The 16,370-nt window shown below is 47.8% G+C and overlaps 1 protein-coding gene across 1 annotated transcript; it reads left to right on the top strand.

The window, feature by feature from the left end:
* The first annotated feature begins 82 nt into the window (after window positions 1–82).
* Window positions 83–14,473, top strand: il6st (interleukin 6 cytokine family signal transduce). The gene is made up of 16 exons (XM_031578142.2): window positions 83–256; window positions 3,094–3,158; window positions 3,339–3,659; window positions 3,908–4,046; window positions 4,153–4,310; window positions 4,411–4,565; window positions 5,228–5,387; window positions 6,499–6,575; window positions 6,859–7,078; window positions 7,349–7,528; window positions 7,775–7,900; window positions 9,269–9,412; window positions 9,701–9,841; window positions 10,100–10,196; window positions 13,081–13,162; window positions 13,786–14,473. The coding sequence occupies exons 2-16, from the start codon at window positions 3,107–3,109 to the stop codon at window positions 14,458–14,460; spliced, it is 2,727 nt and encodes a 908-aa protein (XP_031434002.1). The 5' UTR covers window positions 83–256; window positions 3,094–3,106; the 3' UTR covers window positions 14,461–14,473.
* Window positions 14,474–16,370: the final 1,897 nt, after the last annotated feature.

Here is a 16,370-nt window from a genome sequence, read left to right as displayed (position 1 = left end):
ACTAACGGGAAATATGAGCGGATATGTGGACTGACGTGAACAAGTTGTCGTGCGTTGAATTCGCAGATTTGTAAATCATGTGTGTTGCCTTTCGACGGACCTCTGCCTCGTCCACATGCATTCCGTATATATATTCCATGCCGTATATTTCTCTGTGCGCAGACACAGTAGTGCCTCTGAAGTGCTAGATAATATATTTGTTCTTGGTCCAGACATGGAATCAGTGGGATAATAAGGATATATAGTGACTTCTAAGGTAATGTATATTATATAAAGTATCCTGTTCTTTAAATGTAAACTGTGTTGTTGAATTTATCGTTTGACACTGCTGTTATGGAATCAGGAAAGTAAGACCCTCGACGTAGCCTACTGTAAATTAGGCTAACGTGAGCTATTTTACCTAGCAATAGGTAGCTGGCTCGCTGCAGCCGAACTGCCTTCAATGTTCTGACCGACTTTTACTGGATTAACTTTAATCTCAGAAAGTCTACAGAAAACATAGTAAATTGTTACTTATTTCTCATGATACGACTTCTCATAACGAAACTTAACGTTTAGTGACGAATGGGTAACAAATGGTGGTCGTTCATGTTATCTACTGAAAGTGGTGCTAGGTAGCACAGCAGGCTAGCCTTGTAACTTGACAGCCTGCGCACATTGCATTGGCCAACGTCCCCTGCCCATAGCCCCCAAAATGTGCTGCATAGTTAGTTATCTTAGTTTAATTATCTAGTGTGATAGTTCACCAAGAAGGATCAACTATAAAATCCCTCAGCAAACGTGTCATAACCACCGATACTATGTTAACCAGCCATATATTACGGTACCTCCTCAAGGTGTACCAAACAACGTCCCTGTGCCTTATAGCATTACGAACATAGTCTACCTCAAACACATGTATAAACTGATTATTTCTTTAAAAAAAAGGGTCGACCATTTGAACGAGAAGGCATAACAATAGCCAAGAAGAACCTCGGTGTATCTCTCAATTCAGAGCGAAGAAGGTGTAGCCTTGCGTATTATAACCGTGCCTTTAAAGCAGCAATACGGAGTTCTGTTCCCAAACTAGTAAGCTAACTACCTTAAAGGCATGCAAAAACCTTGCAAACAGCCCAGCTGACACTGATAGAAGCTTGCCAACACACTAAGGGCCTTTAACTGGTGTCTTTTGGCAGTTTAGCTGGCAATGTCATTCGTGTGAAAGCTTTTCTTCCATTTTTGCAGGGTGTACCAGCCCGTTACACATAACTACATAGGGCATATCCTGGATGGCTAGTGGGGAAGACACGGGTGTTTATCTGTCCTTCACATGACCATATGCTATCAAAATGAATTTGAGGATGGTACCAAAACTAGTTGCCTATAAAGCCATATCTCAAAAAGTGTCAAATTGGTGCATAGTGTTACTTTAACCTGTAAGACAATTAGGGACGAATCGATTACTTCCGGATATTACAGAACAACAGTCATCCCCTTTTGAATGAACCCTTAAACGTTGGTTGTCATTCTTTTTCCAGTTTTATAAAGGAGTATATTAAAGCAGCAATACGGAGTTCTGTTCCAAAACTAGTAAGCTAACTACCTAAAAGGCATGCAAAAACCTTGCAAACACCACCAACAGCCCAGCTGACACTGATAGAAGCTTGCCAACACACTAACTGGTGTCTTTTGGCCTTATAGCTGGCAATGTCTTGCGTGTGAAAGCTTTTCTTCCATTTTTGCAAGGGGTTCCAGCCCGTTACACAGAACTACATAGGGCATATCTTGGATGGCTAGTGGGAAAGACAAAGGTGTTTCTCTGTCCTTCACATGACCATATGCTATCAAAATTAATTTGAGGATGGTACTAAAACTAGTTGCCTATAAAACCATACCTTATAAAGTGTCAAATTGTTGCATAGTGTTACTTTAACCTGTAAGACAATTGGGGACGAATCGATTACCTCCGGATATTACAGAACAACAGTCATCCCCTTTTAAATGAACCATTAAACGTTGGTTGCCATTCTTTTTCCAGTTTTATAAAGGAGTATATTAAAAGTTCACTTGCAGTGTGGAGGAAGAATGTATTCTTGGATTTACAAAATGAGACTAACAGCTGTGCTGGGTTTTTTTTCCTAAGTGGAAGAGTTCCTTTTTAAATGAAGTAAATATTTAGTTTGACACAGAAATCACCACAGAGATTTAAAGCTTTGATAAGAGGGTCAACCTGACATATTTCCCAGACATGTTTCTTCATCCATTGCCAAATGTTGTGCAATAAATTCATTGACTATGCATTTAGTAGCAAATAACCCTACAGCTGTGGCATAAGAAGAGAGACAAAAGTAGTCACTAGTCACACATGCGGTTAATGCAAACTCAACTTCTTCCTTAGCCCAGACCAGTGCGAAGAGTCTAATTATATGTGTCCAGAAAGATAAAACATATACAATTAACTGTTTGTCTGAGAAATGCAATATGAGTTTTTCAGGCTTGAATAGTTGGGTAATGTGTGAAGTTCACCAGGATTATGTGAAGCTATAACCAAATGTAGATGTGCAGTGTTTTGTAGGCTTTTTAAGCAGCTGTTATGGTCTTCACCAAACCTCTTCACCACTGTAGGCCACAGTTAGTCTTCTGGGGACAGGCATGTTTCTCAGACACTAAAGCACATGTCTGGACACAAACCTGTTGACATTTTGGTGTTTGTTTGGTCACACTGGAATCCACCACAAACAAGTCTAGCTTTCTTTATGAAAACCCAACCACAACTTCATTAAAATGCCATTCTCCAGTGATGTTTTCGGTTTCAATTTAGAACTGCTTTGATATGGCGCTGGTTTTGTTCAGAATTTCATGTAAAGACATGAATTATTTTCACCCACACTACTGGGCTGTCATATATTGGGTATCCCCAGATGTACATTGTCATCATCACGGTAGGATAGTTATGGCTGTTTCCTTTGGTAAGCTTCACATCAGATGTACAACGTCATCACGGTATGATAGTTATGGCCGTTTCCTTTGGTAAGCTTCACATCAGATGATGTTCTGCCTCATTTCAGTCATTAAAAAACGAAATAAGTATTTAACTGTTATTGTCTCCTGCAGGATCTTTGGCATCATGGCAGTGTTTCCCCTGCTTCTGGCTGTGTTGTTGCTGCCCAGTGTACATGGTACGTCCCATAATCTTCTTTGATGCTTTCTTTGAGCAGCATCTGATCTCTCAGGCTGCAGAAACATCCCCTACCGCTCTAAGCTAATGGGTTAGTCTGGCTCGGTTTCGGTGTTGTTGTTGTTGTTTTTTTTTTTTTTTTTTAAGTTGACTAGAGTGTTGTGTTTGTCTTCTCTTGCAGCCTCAAGGTGTGTAGACATCTCCCCAGATCCAGATCCAGATCATGGATCAGGCCATGCTGTGGAGCTCGGGAAGGAATTCACAGCCACTTGCCTTCTCCGCCAGAAGGACCTCAGAGCTGACAACATAGTGTGGGCCTATAGCAATGGACATACAGTGATCCCCCTCCCAAGACAGCTCTACAGGAAGATCAATGATTCCGCGGGCAGCATCACAGTCAACGTGACGCAAGATATGAGGAGTTTCTTCACATGCACTGTTGACAACCATGATACCATCATGCAAAGCGGCTGCCGCTATGGAATTTTGCTAGATAAAGGATGTAAGTTAGCATTCTCACTGACCTTACAGTGTTCGCCTGTGTACTGCTGGTGTGTGTTTCATTGATGTCTCACAGGTACTTAGTGGTAGCTAGGCCATTTGAATGTGTGTGTATACTTTAGGTGGCCAGATCACGTTTGCCTTGCATGCAAGCGTAGGCCTCGTGCTTTTGAGCTCGGGGCTCAGTCTGCAGCGGGGAGACAGTTACCCAGAAGCCCCTAATGAAGTTCAACTGTTCCAATCTCACAGATCCTCCAGAAAAGCCCACTGACGTGCGCTGCCAGACGGTCCAAGTGGGCTCCAAGATGTCCAATGATGTCTCGTGTCGCTGGAACCCGGGAACAAGAGACCCTGTAATGCATACCAACTACACGCTATATATAGAAGAGTAAGTCAAAGAAACAAAACAGTGACAGAATCCTGTTTTTTGTACAAGCTAATCCATGCTGAATGGTAACATTTTCCCCCTAACTTTGGCGTGTATGTCTGTATAGTGCAGGGGATGTGTACCACAGCAGTGTGTCCAACAGCTCCGGGACAGTGGTGCTGAAGATCTTTCCACACCATATGGACGTGAAGATTTGGGTGGAGGTTGAGAATCGATTGGGGAAGGCCACCTCCGATGTCCTGATGCAGGTGGCAGACAGTTTGAGTGAGTGACTGACCGACAATTCCCAGAGCGAAAAACAAAATAAACAGTAAATGACCAAAAGAGGTCGGATTGTTGTTTTAATACATGTCTGTTCTTGCAGTCAAAACGAATCCGCCAGCCAATGTGAATATTACTTCGGAGCAAGCGTTCCCAAAGTCTCTTCTCATCCAATGGAGACACTCCATTGACCGAACCTATGTGTTGCTGAAGTACAACATCAGGTTTTGTGAGAAAGACTCTCACACCTGGTCTGAGGTACGTGTCTAATTAACAGAATGCTAATAAACAAATAAACAAGATTTGTTGTTCAGTTGTGCTCCATAACAATGTTTTTCGCTTACATTTGATTGAGTCATTAGACTGGCTTGTATTGTTATTATGTCAGCACTAACTACGGTGCCTTGCAAAAGTATTCAACCCAATTGAAAGTCATCACCATTTACTGGAAATGAAAGGATACTTACAGATATTTATCCAATCAGTATTTGTATTGTTCTATTGAACATTTATGCTGCTAACATCATCTAGGGATTTGCATGTGTGAAAAGGGGAGTGTGTTTGTTTCTTTGATCATTTATATATATATATGCATATATATGTATGTATGTATGTGTATGTATGTATATGTGTATATATGCCTCTCAATAATGCGATATGTATTCAATAGGGAGTCGGTGGGGTGGGTGAGGTCTGGGAGAGGGGGAACTTGAGCGAGTTTGAATGTGCATGTATTTGTCTTTGTCTTGTGTCTTGAGGTGTGTGTGTGTGTCTGTGTGTGTGTGCATGTATTTGTCTTTGTCTTGTGTCTTGAGGACCCCCTCGAAAACGAGATGCTGCATCTCAAGGGGGTTATCCTCCAAACAATACAGTTCAAATTTCAAAATTTCAAATTTGATTTGTCCTCCCGAATGCTCCAGGTGCCTCCGGAGGAAACGAAGGACTACCAGGACTCCTTTCGGCTCCAAGCCCTGCAGCCATACACGGAGTACAGGGTGCAGGTGCGCTGTAAGAACCAGAAGGATCTGGGTTACTGGAGTGACTGGAGCCGCAATGCCACGGCCCGCACGGCGGAGGACCGTAAGTAGCAAAGCCTGAGAGCATCAAACACCTGCTCTGAGACCCGCCGCATGAAACACCTGCTTTTGGACCAGCATACAACACCTGCTCTTAGACCAGCCGCATACAACACCTGCTCTTAGACCAGCATACAACACCTGCCCTTAGACCAGCATACAACACCTGCTCTGAGACCAGCCGCATGAAACACCTGCTCTTAGACCAGCCGCATGAAACACCTGCTATTAGACCAGCCGCATGAAACACCTGCTATTAGACCAGCATAAACACCTGCTCTTAGACCAACAGCATACAACACCTGCTCTGAGACCAGCCGCATGAAACACCTGCTCTTAGACCAGCCGCATGAAACACCTGCTTTTGGACCAGCCGCATGAAACACCTGCTCTTAGACCAGCATAAACACCTGCTCTTAGACCAGCCGCATTAAACACCTGCTTTTAGACCCGCCGCATGAAACACTTGCTCTTAGACCAGCCGCATGAAACACCTGCTCTTAGACCAGCATACAACACCTGCCCTTAGACCAGCATACAACACCTGCCCTTAGACCAGCATACAACACCTGCTCTTAGACCAGCCGCATAAAACACCTGCTCTTAGACCAGCATACATCACCTGCTCTTAGACCAGCATACAACACCTGCTCTTAGACCAGCCGCATTAAACACCTGCGCTTAGACCAGCATCTTTAGTGGGCCATTGTTTGGTGGTGAGGTGCTTTGGCAATGCACAGCTATAAACATATATGAAGCAAAACAAAAAAAAAAACTTGGATAAATGAAATGTGTAGATGTAGTGTGTTTTGTTAAATTCATGAGAGGTAAACGTATAGTTTTGACTATAATACAAAATTGTGTGACTTTTGTTAATTGACAATTGATTGAACAGTTGATTTGAATATATTAATTACGCAACCATGGAAACAGCTAGTGGTCCAGAAGTGGTTAAGTTCTGCTTTTGTAAACGTTATTCTCGTGGTGATACGGCATGATCTGACTGTGTGTGTGTGTGTGTGTGTGTGTGTGTGTGTGTGTGTGTGTGTGTGTGTGTGTGTGTGTGTGTGTGTGTGTGTGTGTGTGTGTGTGTGTGTGTGTGTGTGTGTGTCCAGGGCCTTCTAGTAAGCCTGACGTATGGATGAACACCACTGTCGATGGTGAGCAGAGGACCGTTCAGCTCTTGTTAAAGGTAAAGCCCAGTGACATTCCACCACTCTTACGGTCAGGAGTATGAGCGTCGTAGCCTTGATTCCTTCGGAGTAGTGTACTTGTGCGCTCTTCACGTGGGATGTTATAATCTCTTTCAGTCTTTCAGAAATTCGATTGTATGCACGTTTTTTTCTTTGTGTGTATTTATTTGAGTATTTGACATGTTTGTAGGTTGCAATACAACCTAGGCTTTTGCTTTTGATCTACTTAAATATTGACATTTTTCCATCTTTCCATGTTTATCCCCCCCCCCTCCCCCCCAGAAACCTGTAATGTCAAATGGGAAGATCCGTAAATATAAGATAAAGATCTTTGAGGGTGGTGAAACCAGAGTGTCTCTGCTTCCCTTTGAGGGGGAAAAGCCTTTCCAAGTGTTTGAGTTCACCATGCAAAGGCAGTCGGTCGCTCACGTTGAAGTCACTGCAAGCAACTCCGTAGGGGACTCACCCAAAGCAGATTTAGCTGTTCCGTGGATGGCTCAAGGTACCTAAGATTTAACTTTCAAAGTAAAAATAAATGTATTACTGTTTCAGTATTATTACCGTTTCATGTCTTTATCAGCCAGAGGCTGTGCAATTCCTAACGGCACCTGTTTCAATTCATAATGGCATCAGACGCAAATTCCGCAGATGTTCGTGGCTTTAAGTCTCTGTCCTTATGCATTTCTCCGTGGCCGTGTGTGTGTGTGTGTGTGTGTGTGTGTGTGTGTGTGTGTGTGTGTGTGTGTGTGTGTGTGTGTGTGTGTGTGCGCAGAGCTTCCTCCTGTGTCCCGCTTGGTTACGTTCGCCCAGGACGGTGTGCTGTGGGTGGAGTGGAGCGGCCCTGCGGTAGAGGGTCCGCCGGTGGAGTACGTGCTGCAGTGGGTGTCTCTGCTGGACGGGGAGTGGGACTGGCAGAAGGAGCCACGCAACGCCACCAAGGCTTACGTCAAAGGTGAGCGACTCAGAGAGAGAGAGAGAGAGAGAGAGAGAGAGGTGTTGGCGCCTAGGTCAAAGGTGAGAGAGAGTGACGTGAGTGGTGTTGGCGCCTAGGTCAAAGCTCCACGTAATTCTCCCCATTCACGGTGTGCACTGAAGTGTGTTGGAAAGCTCTGTGCTGACTTCTGTGCTACAGCCAGCTTGAGGGGTACCGAGACGTCTTCCGATCCTAGTGTGACCCCCTGACCTCTTGTGTGTCCAGGCAACCTGCAGCCCTTCGTACCATACAACGTGACGGTGGTCCCCATCTACCATCGGCGGTTCAGAGAGATGCACCTCAGACTGCCTGGGAAACCGGAAACAGTCGCCACGTATCTGAAGGAAGGGGGTGAGCATAGGGATATTGCTCTTCTGCGATTCTAGTCCCATACACTTTTTTGTCAAATTCAGCTAATTGCTCCTGATGGTCCTCTAGCTGTCCTTTCAGTGCACTCAGAAAAAAACTGAGTTGTTTGTACAAAGGTCAAAGGTCAAATTGATTTGCTCAGAACCCAGCCATAAAGCATCCCAGCCAATCAACACAGTGCTTCAGGTGAACGGAAGGAAGGGGTATAATTTGATTGACGATTGTCGAGTTCAAATATCAACAACCTTTTGCGGAGCCAAAAATGAAAAAAAGCAAGCATTTCCTGTTTTAAATAATTGTCTGGTCACTGGACATTTTCAGTTACAAAGTCAAAGCTGTGTAAATCCATCAGTTGGTGGACTTTTGACTTTTTGACTGAGAACATTTGGACCCGTCCATTTAATCTGTAAACCTGTGCAAAAAGCCACATTTGCTGCAGACAAAACCCCCTGATGTTTCAGAGACCAGCACCCTCAGGCCAAGCACACATCAGGGTCACTAGGTTAAGGTATCAGGGTCACTAGGTTAAGGTGTCAGGGTCACTAGGTTAAGGTGTCAGGGTCACTAGGTTAAGGTGTCAGGGTCACTAGGTTAAGGTGTCAGGGTCACTAGGTTAAGGTATCAGGGTCACTAGGTTAAGGTGTCAGGGTCACTAGGTTAAGGTATCAGGGTCACTAGGTTAAGGTGTCAGGGTCACTAGGTGTCAGGGTCACTAGGTTAAGGTGTCAGGGTCACTAGGTTAAGGTATCAGGGTCACTAGGTTAAGGTATCAGGGTCACTAGGTTAAGGTCTCAGGGTCACTAGGTATCAGGGTCACTAGGTTAAGGTATCAGTGTCACTAGGTGTCAGGGTCACTAGGTTAAGGTATCAGGGTCACTAGGTTAAGGTATCAGGGTCACTAGGTATCAGGGTCACTAGGTTAAGGTATCAGGGTCACTAGGTATCAGGGTCACTAGGTTAAGGTATCAGGGTCACTAGGTTAAGGTATCAGGGTCACTAGGTATCAGGGTCACTAGGTTAAGGTATCTAGGTTAAGGTGTCAGTGTCACTAGGTTAAGGTATCTAGGTTAAGGTATCAGGGTCACTAGGTGTCAGGGTCACTAGGTTAAGGTGTCAGGGTCACTAGGTTAAGGTATCAGGGTCACTAGGTGTCAGGGTCACTAGGTGTCAGGGTCACTAGGTTAAGGTGTCAGGGTCACTAGGTTAAGGTATCAGGGTCACTAGGTTAAGGTATCAGGGTCACTAGGTTAGGTATCAAATGGGCCACAGCACACCGCACACATCAGTGTCACTAGGTTAGGTATCAAATGGCAAAACCGGTCTTTAAAACCAGATGTGTGGCTGTTCTAGTGCCGGACGAGGCTCCAACAGCAGTTGTGTCGAGGACGTGGAAGAACAGCGCAGAGCTGGTCTGGAAGGAGATCCCTCTGGAGAAGCAGCGGGGGTTCATCACCCACTACACCATTATCTATGAGAGCAAAGGCGTGGCAGTCTGTGAGTGTTTAAAAAAAAAAAAAAAATGCATTTATTTTTGATCAGCAGAAGATCCCATCTGATCGCAGTGGTGTTGGCAGCACTCATTAGAATGAATGTGTTTGCATGAATCTGCAGCCGATGGTAGAGGCGTCATGTTGGGAATGGGCTCTTGTACGTCTGTTTACTATCATCTCATCATTTACAACTTTCTCTTTTCTTCTTTTCTCTTCTCTTCTCTTCTCTTCTCCTCTCGTCTCGTCTCTTCTCATCTCTTCTCTGTCCTGAATTGTTCTATTGTGTTCCCAGCGGAACCCGTGGCTCCATACGTGCACTCCCTCATACTGAAGAACTTGACCAAGGAGACAAACTACAAGCTTCACATCGTGGCCTGGACACAGGCCGGCTCAAGGATGAGTGACTTCTTCCACATGGTCACCCCAAAGTACGGTGAGTAAACCGCCTCCCCTGTCCGTCTGAAGGAAGACGCCGTGCCTCATGTCAGAACTTCATCGAGTCGCCCTGCAAGCGAGCTCCAAATTGAGACTTTCAGAAATCTTAGTTGTTGTTTGGCTCAGCTGAAGACGAAACGAAATGAGGTTGTGCTAAAATGAATGGGATAGGGGATGATGTGTCTTTGAGGGTTCCAGTGAGGTTGGACCAGGTGAAGTGACATGATTCTAAACTCCTCTCATCTTTCCCCCCCAGATCCAGGGGAGATTGAGATGATTGTGGTGTGCGTCTGCTTTGGCTTCCTCTTCCTCACCATACTGACCATAAGGCTTTGCTTCAAGAACAAAGAGACGTGAGTCCCCTCTCTGAGCACACCACACCTCCCTGAGCACACCACACCACACCACACCTCCCACACCACACCTCCCTGACCACACCACACCTCCCTGAGCACACCACACCACACCACACCTCCCTGAGCACACCACACCACACCACACCTCACCACACCACACCACACCACACCACACCTCCCTGAAGCACCACACCACACCACACCTCCCTGACCACACCACACCACACCTCCCTGACCACACCACACCACACCTCCCTGAGAACACCACACCACACCACACCTCCCTGAAGCACCACACCACACCACACCTCCCTGAGCACACCAAACCTCCCTGACCACACCACACCACACCTCCCTGACCACACCACACCACACCACACCACACCTCCCTGAGCACACCACACCACACCACACCTCCCTGAGCACACCACACCACACCTCCCTGAGCACACCACACCACACCTCCCTGAGCACACCACACCACACCTCCCTGACCACACCACACCACACCACACCACACCTCCCTGACCACACCACACCTCCCTGAGCACACCACACCACACCACACCTCCCTGAGCACACCACACCTCCCTGAACACACCACACCACACCTCCCTGAACACACCACACCACACCTCCCTGACCACACTACACCACACCACACCACACCTCACCACACCACACCTCACCACACCACACCACACCACACCTCCCTGAGCACACCACACCTCCCTGACCACACCACACCACACCACACCTCACCACACCTCCCTGACCACACCACACCATACCACACCACACCTCCCTGACCACACCACACCACACCTCCCTGACCACACCACACCACACCACACCTCCCTGATCACACCACACCACACCACACCACAGAGCACACCTCCCTGACCACACCACACCACACCACACCTCACCACACCTCCCTGACCACACCACACCACACCACACCACACCTCCCTGAGCACACCACACCACACTACACCACACCTCCCTGACCACACCACACCACACCTCACCACACCACACCTCCCTGACCACACCACACCACACCACACCTCCCTGAGCACACCACACCACACCACACCTCCCTGAACACACCACACCACACCACACCAAACCACACCTCCCTGAGAACACCACACCACACCTCCCTGAGAACACCACACCACACCTCCCTCACCACACCACACCACACCACACATCCCACACCACACCTCCCTGAGCACACCACACCACACCACACCTCCCTGACCACACCACACCTCCCTGAGCACACCTCACCACACCACACCTCCCTGACCACACCACACCTCCCTGAGCACACCACACCTCACCACACCTCCCTGAGCACACCTCACCACACCACACCACACCTCCCTGACCACACCACACCTCCCTGACCACACCACACCACACCTCCCTGAGAACACCACACCACACCACACCTCCCTGAGAACACCACACCACACCACACCTCCCTGACCACACCACACATCCCACACCACACCACACCACACCTCCCTGAGCACACCACACCACACCACACCTCCCTGAGCACACCACACCACACCTCCCTGAGCACACCACACCACACCACACCTCCCTGAGCACACCACACCACACCACACCACACCACACCACACCACACCTCCCTGAGCACACCACACCACACCACACCTCCCTGAGCACACCACACCACACCACCACACCTCCCTGAGCACACCACACCACACCTCCCTGAGCACACCACACCACACCTCCCTGACCACACCACACCTCACCTCACCACACCTCCCTGAGCACACCTCACCTCACCACACCACACCTCCCTGACCACACCACACCTCCCTGACCACACCACACCAAACACACCACACCACACCTCCCTGAGCACACCACACCACACCTCCCTGACCACACCACACCTCCCTGAGCACACCACACCTCACCACACCACACCACACCACACCTCCCTGAGCACACCACACCTCCCTCACCACACCTCTCACATGTCCCTGAGCACACCACACCACACCACACCACACCTCCCTGAACACAGCACACCACACCACACCACACCACACCTCCCTGAACACACCACACCACACCACACCAAACCACACCTCCCTGAGAACACCACACCACACCACACCTCCCTGAGAACACCACACCACACCACACCACACCTCCCTGAGCACACCACACCACACATCCCACACCACACCTCCCTGAGCACACCACACCACACCTCCCTGAGCACACCACACCACACCTCCCTGAGCACACCACACCACACCTCCCTGAGAACACCACACCACACCACACCACACCTCCCTGAGCACAGCACAGCACAGCACACCACACCACACCACACCACACCTCCCTGAGCACAGCACACCACACCACACCACACCACACCACCTTAGCATATTGTCTCCTTCTCACTGGGTTCTGTCCTCCCACTTCTGTGTTTAATGGCATCTGGTTCTGTGTTGGTGACACCGTAGATTCTCAATCCTCTCGCCTAAAATAGCCTGATGGCTGCTTCAGGCTGATGGCTGCTTCAGGCTGGCCATTCTTTACGCTACCAAATAAACATGCAACCTACTTCAGCCATATCACTATTCACCATATGGGCCTGATCAGGGCAGCTTCAGATCTCACATGTGGACTTCATATAGCAGACTCTGCATTGAAGATGGAATTAGATAGAATGGATAGATGCAATTCCACAGAGAGTCATAAATGCCCTAATGCCCTGAGAAGGTGGTTTACTGTGTCTTCTGTTTACTGTGTCTTCTGTGTCTTCTGTTTACTGTTTACTGTGTCTTTTGTTTACTGTGTCTTTTGTTTACTGTGTCTTCAGGCTCAAGAAGAAGTTCTGGCCCCAGGTTCCTGATCCCTATAACAGCACTGTGGCTAAATGGTCTCCGGACCTATCAGCCAGGGTAAGCTGGCTGGGGTGTGGGGGGTACACACACACACACACACACACACACACACACACACACACACACACACACACACTCTCCAAAACCATTGGCATTATTATGGAGTTGCCCCCTTTTGTAGCTGTAAGCACCTCCACTCTGCTGGAAGGCTTCACACACGAGTTTGGAGATTTTGGTGTGTCTGTGTCTGTGTCTGTGTCTGTCTGTGTGTCTGTGTGTTTCTGTGTGTGTGTGTGCCCATTCAGCAAAAGTGCATTTATGAGGTCATGCACTGATGTTGGACGAGAAGGCCTGGCAAGAATAGATGAAAAATGCTAACAGAAATAAGTGCAAAAAACAGAAATAAACCTTCAGATGACTGACGGGTGTTAAAGGTGGCACCCTATGGCCATACCATGTTTACAGTCACCAAAAGACGTATCCACATACTTGTGTGTGTGTGTGTGTGTGTGTGTAAAAAGTGCTTAGTAGAGCTGTTACTTGTTAGCTGGCTCGCCGTGTACCATGGAGAGTCTACCAGTAACACTGCACTGGTGTTTTATTTATTTATTTATTTATTTATTTATTTATTTATTTATTTATTTGTTTGTTTGTTTGTTTGTGTGTTTGTGGCTTGGCAGGCCGGTACGCCCAAAGAGACGACGCTGGGTGACCTGAGCGTGGTGGAGGTGGACGTGTTCGACCAGAAGTCCCTGTGTGACGAGGACAAGACGTCGCTGCCCGCGCTCAAGAAAGACAAGTACCTGTCGGAGGAGCACAGCAGCGGCATCGGCGGCTCGTCGTGCATGTCCTCGCCGCGCCAGAGCGTCTCCGACAGCGACGAGGCCGACTCGGGCCAGACCACGGCCAGCACCGTGCAGTACTCCTCCGTGGTGGGCTACAAGGGCCAGACGCCTGGGGGAGCCGCCTCCTCCTCCACCGCTGCCTCCTCTTCCTCATCATCCTCCTCCTCCTCCTCCTCCTCCTCCTCCTCTACCGCCGCCGCCACCCCAGCCCCGGCGCACACCTTTGCCCGCTCGGAGTCCACCCAGCCCCTGCTGGACTGCGAGGAGCAGCAGGAAGGCAGTGGGCAGAGCGGGGCAGGCAGGGGCGGCTCCTTATTCAGGAGGCCCCACGGATTCGGTGATGCCGACGGCAGCGGTAGTCCGACGCAGCTGCACCCGTCGGAGCAGGACGAGCAGGACTCCCTGGAGTTCTGTCCGGTCGAGCAGCCGCAGCCGCAGCCACAGCAGGCCGACACCCACCTCCCCCGCCCGTCGTATATGCCCCAACAGAGCGGCTACAGACCCCAGTGACCCCAACCTGACCCCAACCTGACCCCCACCCATCAGACCCGTCCCCTCCGTCATTCCCCATGCACGTGCCTTTGTTTTACTGACAGCCACAAAGAGACTTTTTTGCAAGTGCAACAGCAACAGCCATGAACTGACATCCATCGTTTTAATTTGTTTGTAATTCATACCCAATCATTGACAGCTGCATTTTTGCACTTCAATAGAAAGCAGCGTGTAAGCTTTTAGGGGCTGACAGACTATCCTGAGTCAAATGACATTTCCTGGTCCTCTCCTTCACCCCCCCCCCGAACTCACTCTCTGTTACTGGGCCTCACGTCCTGTCCCCCCCCCCCCCCCATATCAAAACAGAAAGGGGCAAGAGAGAGCAGCGGTCTTCCAGTGTTTTCCACGGTGTCGGCGCTTATGTCCTGACGATTCACGTGTTGTGTTGTGTCTTTGTCTTGTATACTTGTATAGTTGTATATGTATGCCTTGAGCCTAGCCAAGTGATTGTCCAGCAGTGATAGAGAAAGTAGACCAGTATTCATTAGGATTTCAGTGAAGATTTCCCCCCAGGAACTGTAGAAAGGTGAAGTAAAGGATTTACTTTTGTGAAATTTCTAAGAAAAGCATGAGACTTGACACAAGGAGTGCATTTACATTTTATTTTGCACACTATTTTCGAGGCGTTTTCTAATATTATGAACAATACCAGATGTCTAGGCTGAATGAAACTAACACATCACATCATGGGCATCGTGCCAGCGGGCATCATGCCAGCGGGCACCATGCCAACGCAAATGGGTCTGACATATTAAGGATGATGTATTTTTGCCCAAAGTTCACTTGATGTAAACTGAGAGGTGAAATGGGTCTGACATATTAATTCTGATGTATTTTTCAAGTGTATCTTATTGTCTTTGCCTTTTTATTAGCCTAACTTTTTGAGTGCATTTTTAGCCAGCTTATTATGGTCATTTGTTCAATTCGATGCTTTAGTTTGCACATTTATTTTATCCTACATAGTCACAAGAGGTCAAAACCTTCTGTTGAATTATACTTCAAAAGTGAATAATGGTGATATACGTATGCAGTAGGAGAGATCTCACTAACCAAAGATGGTGTACCAGCCAACACTGTGCTGTTTATGGGACAGAACTGTTCAGATTACCTGAATGTTACTATTTAGGACAATTCCCAACTCTGTTGCGAGGTAAGTCTGTTTTTCTACTGTGACCTTTGTTTTTGTGGTTTGTTGTCAAACATGTGCCTGTTTTTTTCTTCTTCTTCTTCTTCATCTTCTTCTTCATCATACACTACATGTAACATGGAGTTACTGAAAGCAGACACTGCTCTCCCTCTGCATGGCCTTGGACCATGTGTCCGTCTGACAGGGCATCCATTATAAACACTCACAGTGCTCAGCTGAAATAAAAATACAAAATACACACAAACACGACTCTGAGTTCCTGTGACGGTCAAGGAGGAGCCTAGAAGAGCTTGTAGCAAAGAGGCCTCTCATTGGTTATGAAGAAGCGCTTGTAGCAAAGAGGCCTCTCATTGGTTATGAGGAAGAGCTTGTAGCAAAGAGGCCTCTCATTGGTTATGAAGAAGAGCTTGTAGCAAAGAGGCCTCTCATTGGTTATGAGGAAGAGCTTGTAGCAAAGAGGCCTCTCATTGGTTATGAGGAAGAGCTTGTAGCAAAGAGGCCTCTCATTGGTTATGAAGAAGGCTTCTTCCTCCTGCAGATCTTGATGCTCTGTTGCTTATTTTCATGGACCTCATTTGGGTTGCTTGAGTACCCTTCCACTTGTAAGGTCGCAGAACAGAACATAACTTATTAGAACTTATAAAACAATTGGGTTCTATTGAATTATTTAGCTGTTTCTGATTGGACAAGAGACGTTCCCATGAGTTGGAATATCCCAGGA

The sequence above is a fragment of the Clupea harengus genome, chromosome 12 (assembly GCF_900700415.2).
Source record: "Clupea harengus chromosome 12, Ch_v2.0.2, whole genome shotgun sequence".
NCBI lineage: Eukaryota > Metazoa > Chordata > Actinopteri > Clupeiformes > Clupeidae > Clupea > Clupea harengus.
This window is presented reverse-complemented; position numbering and strand designations above follow the sequence as displayed.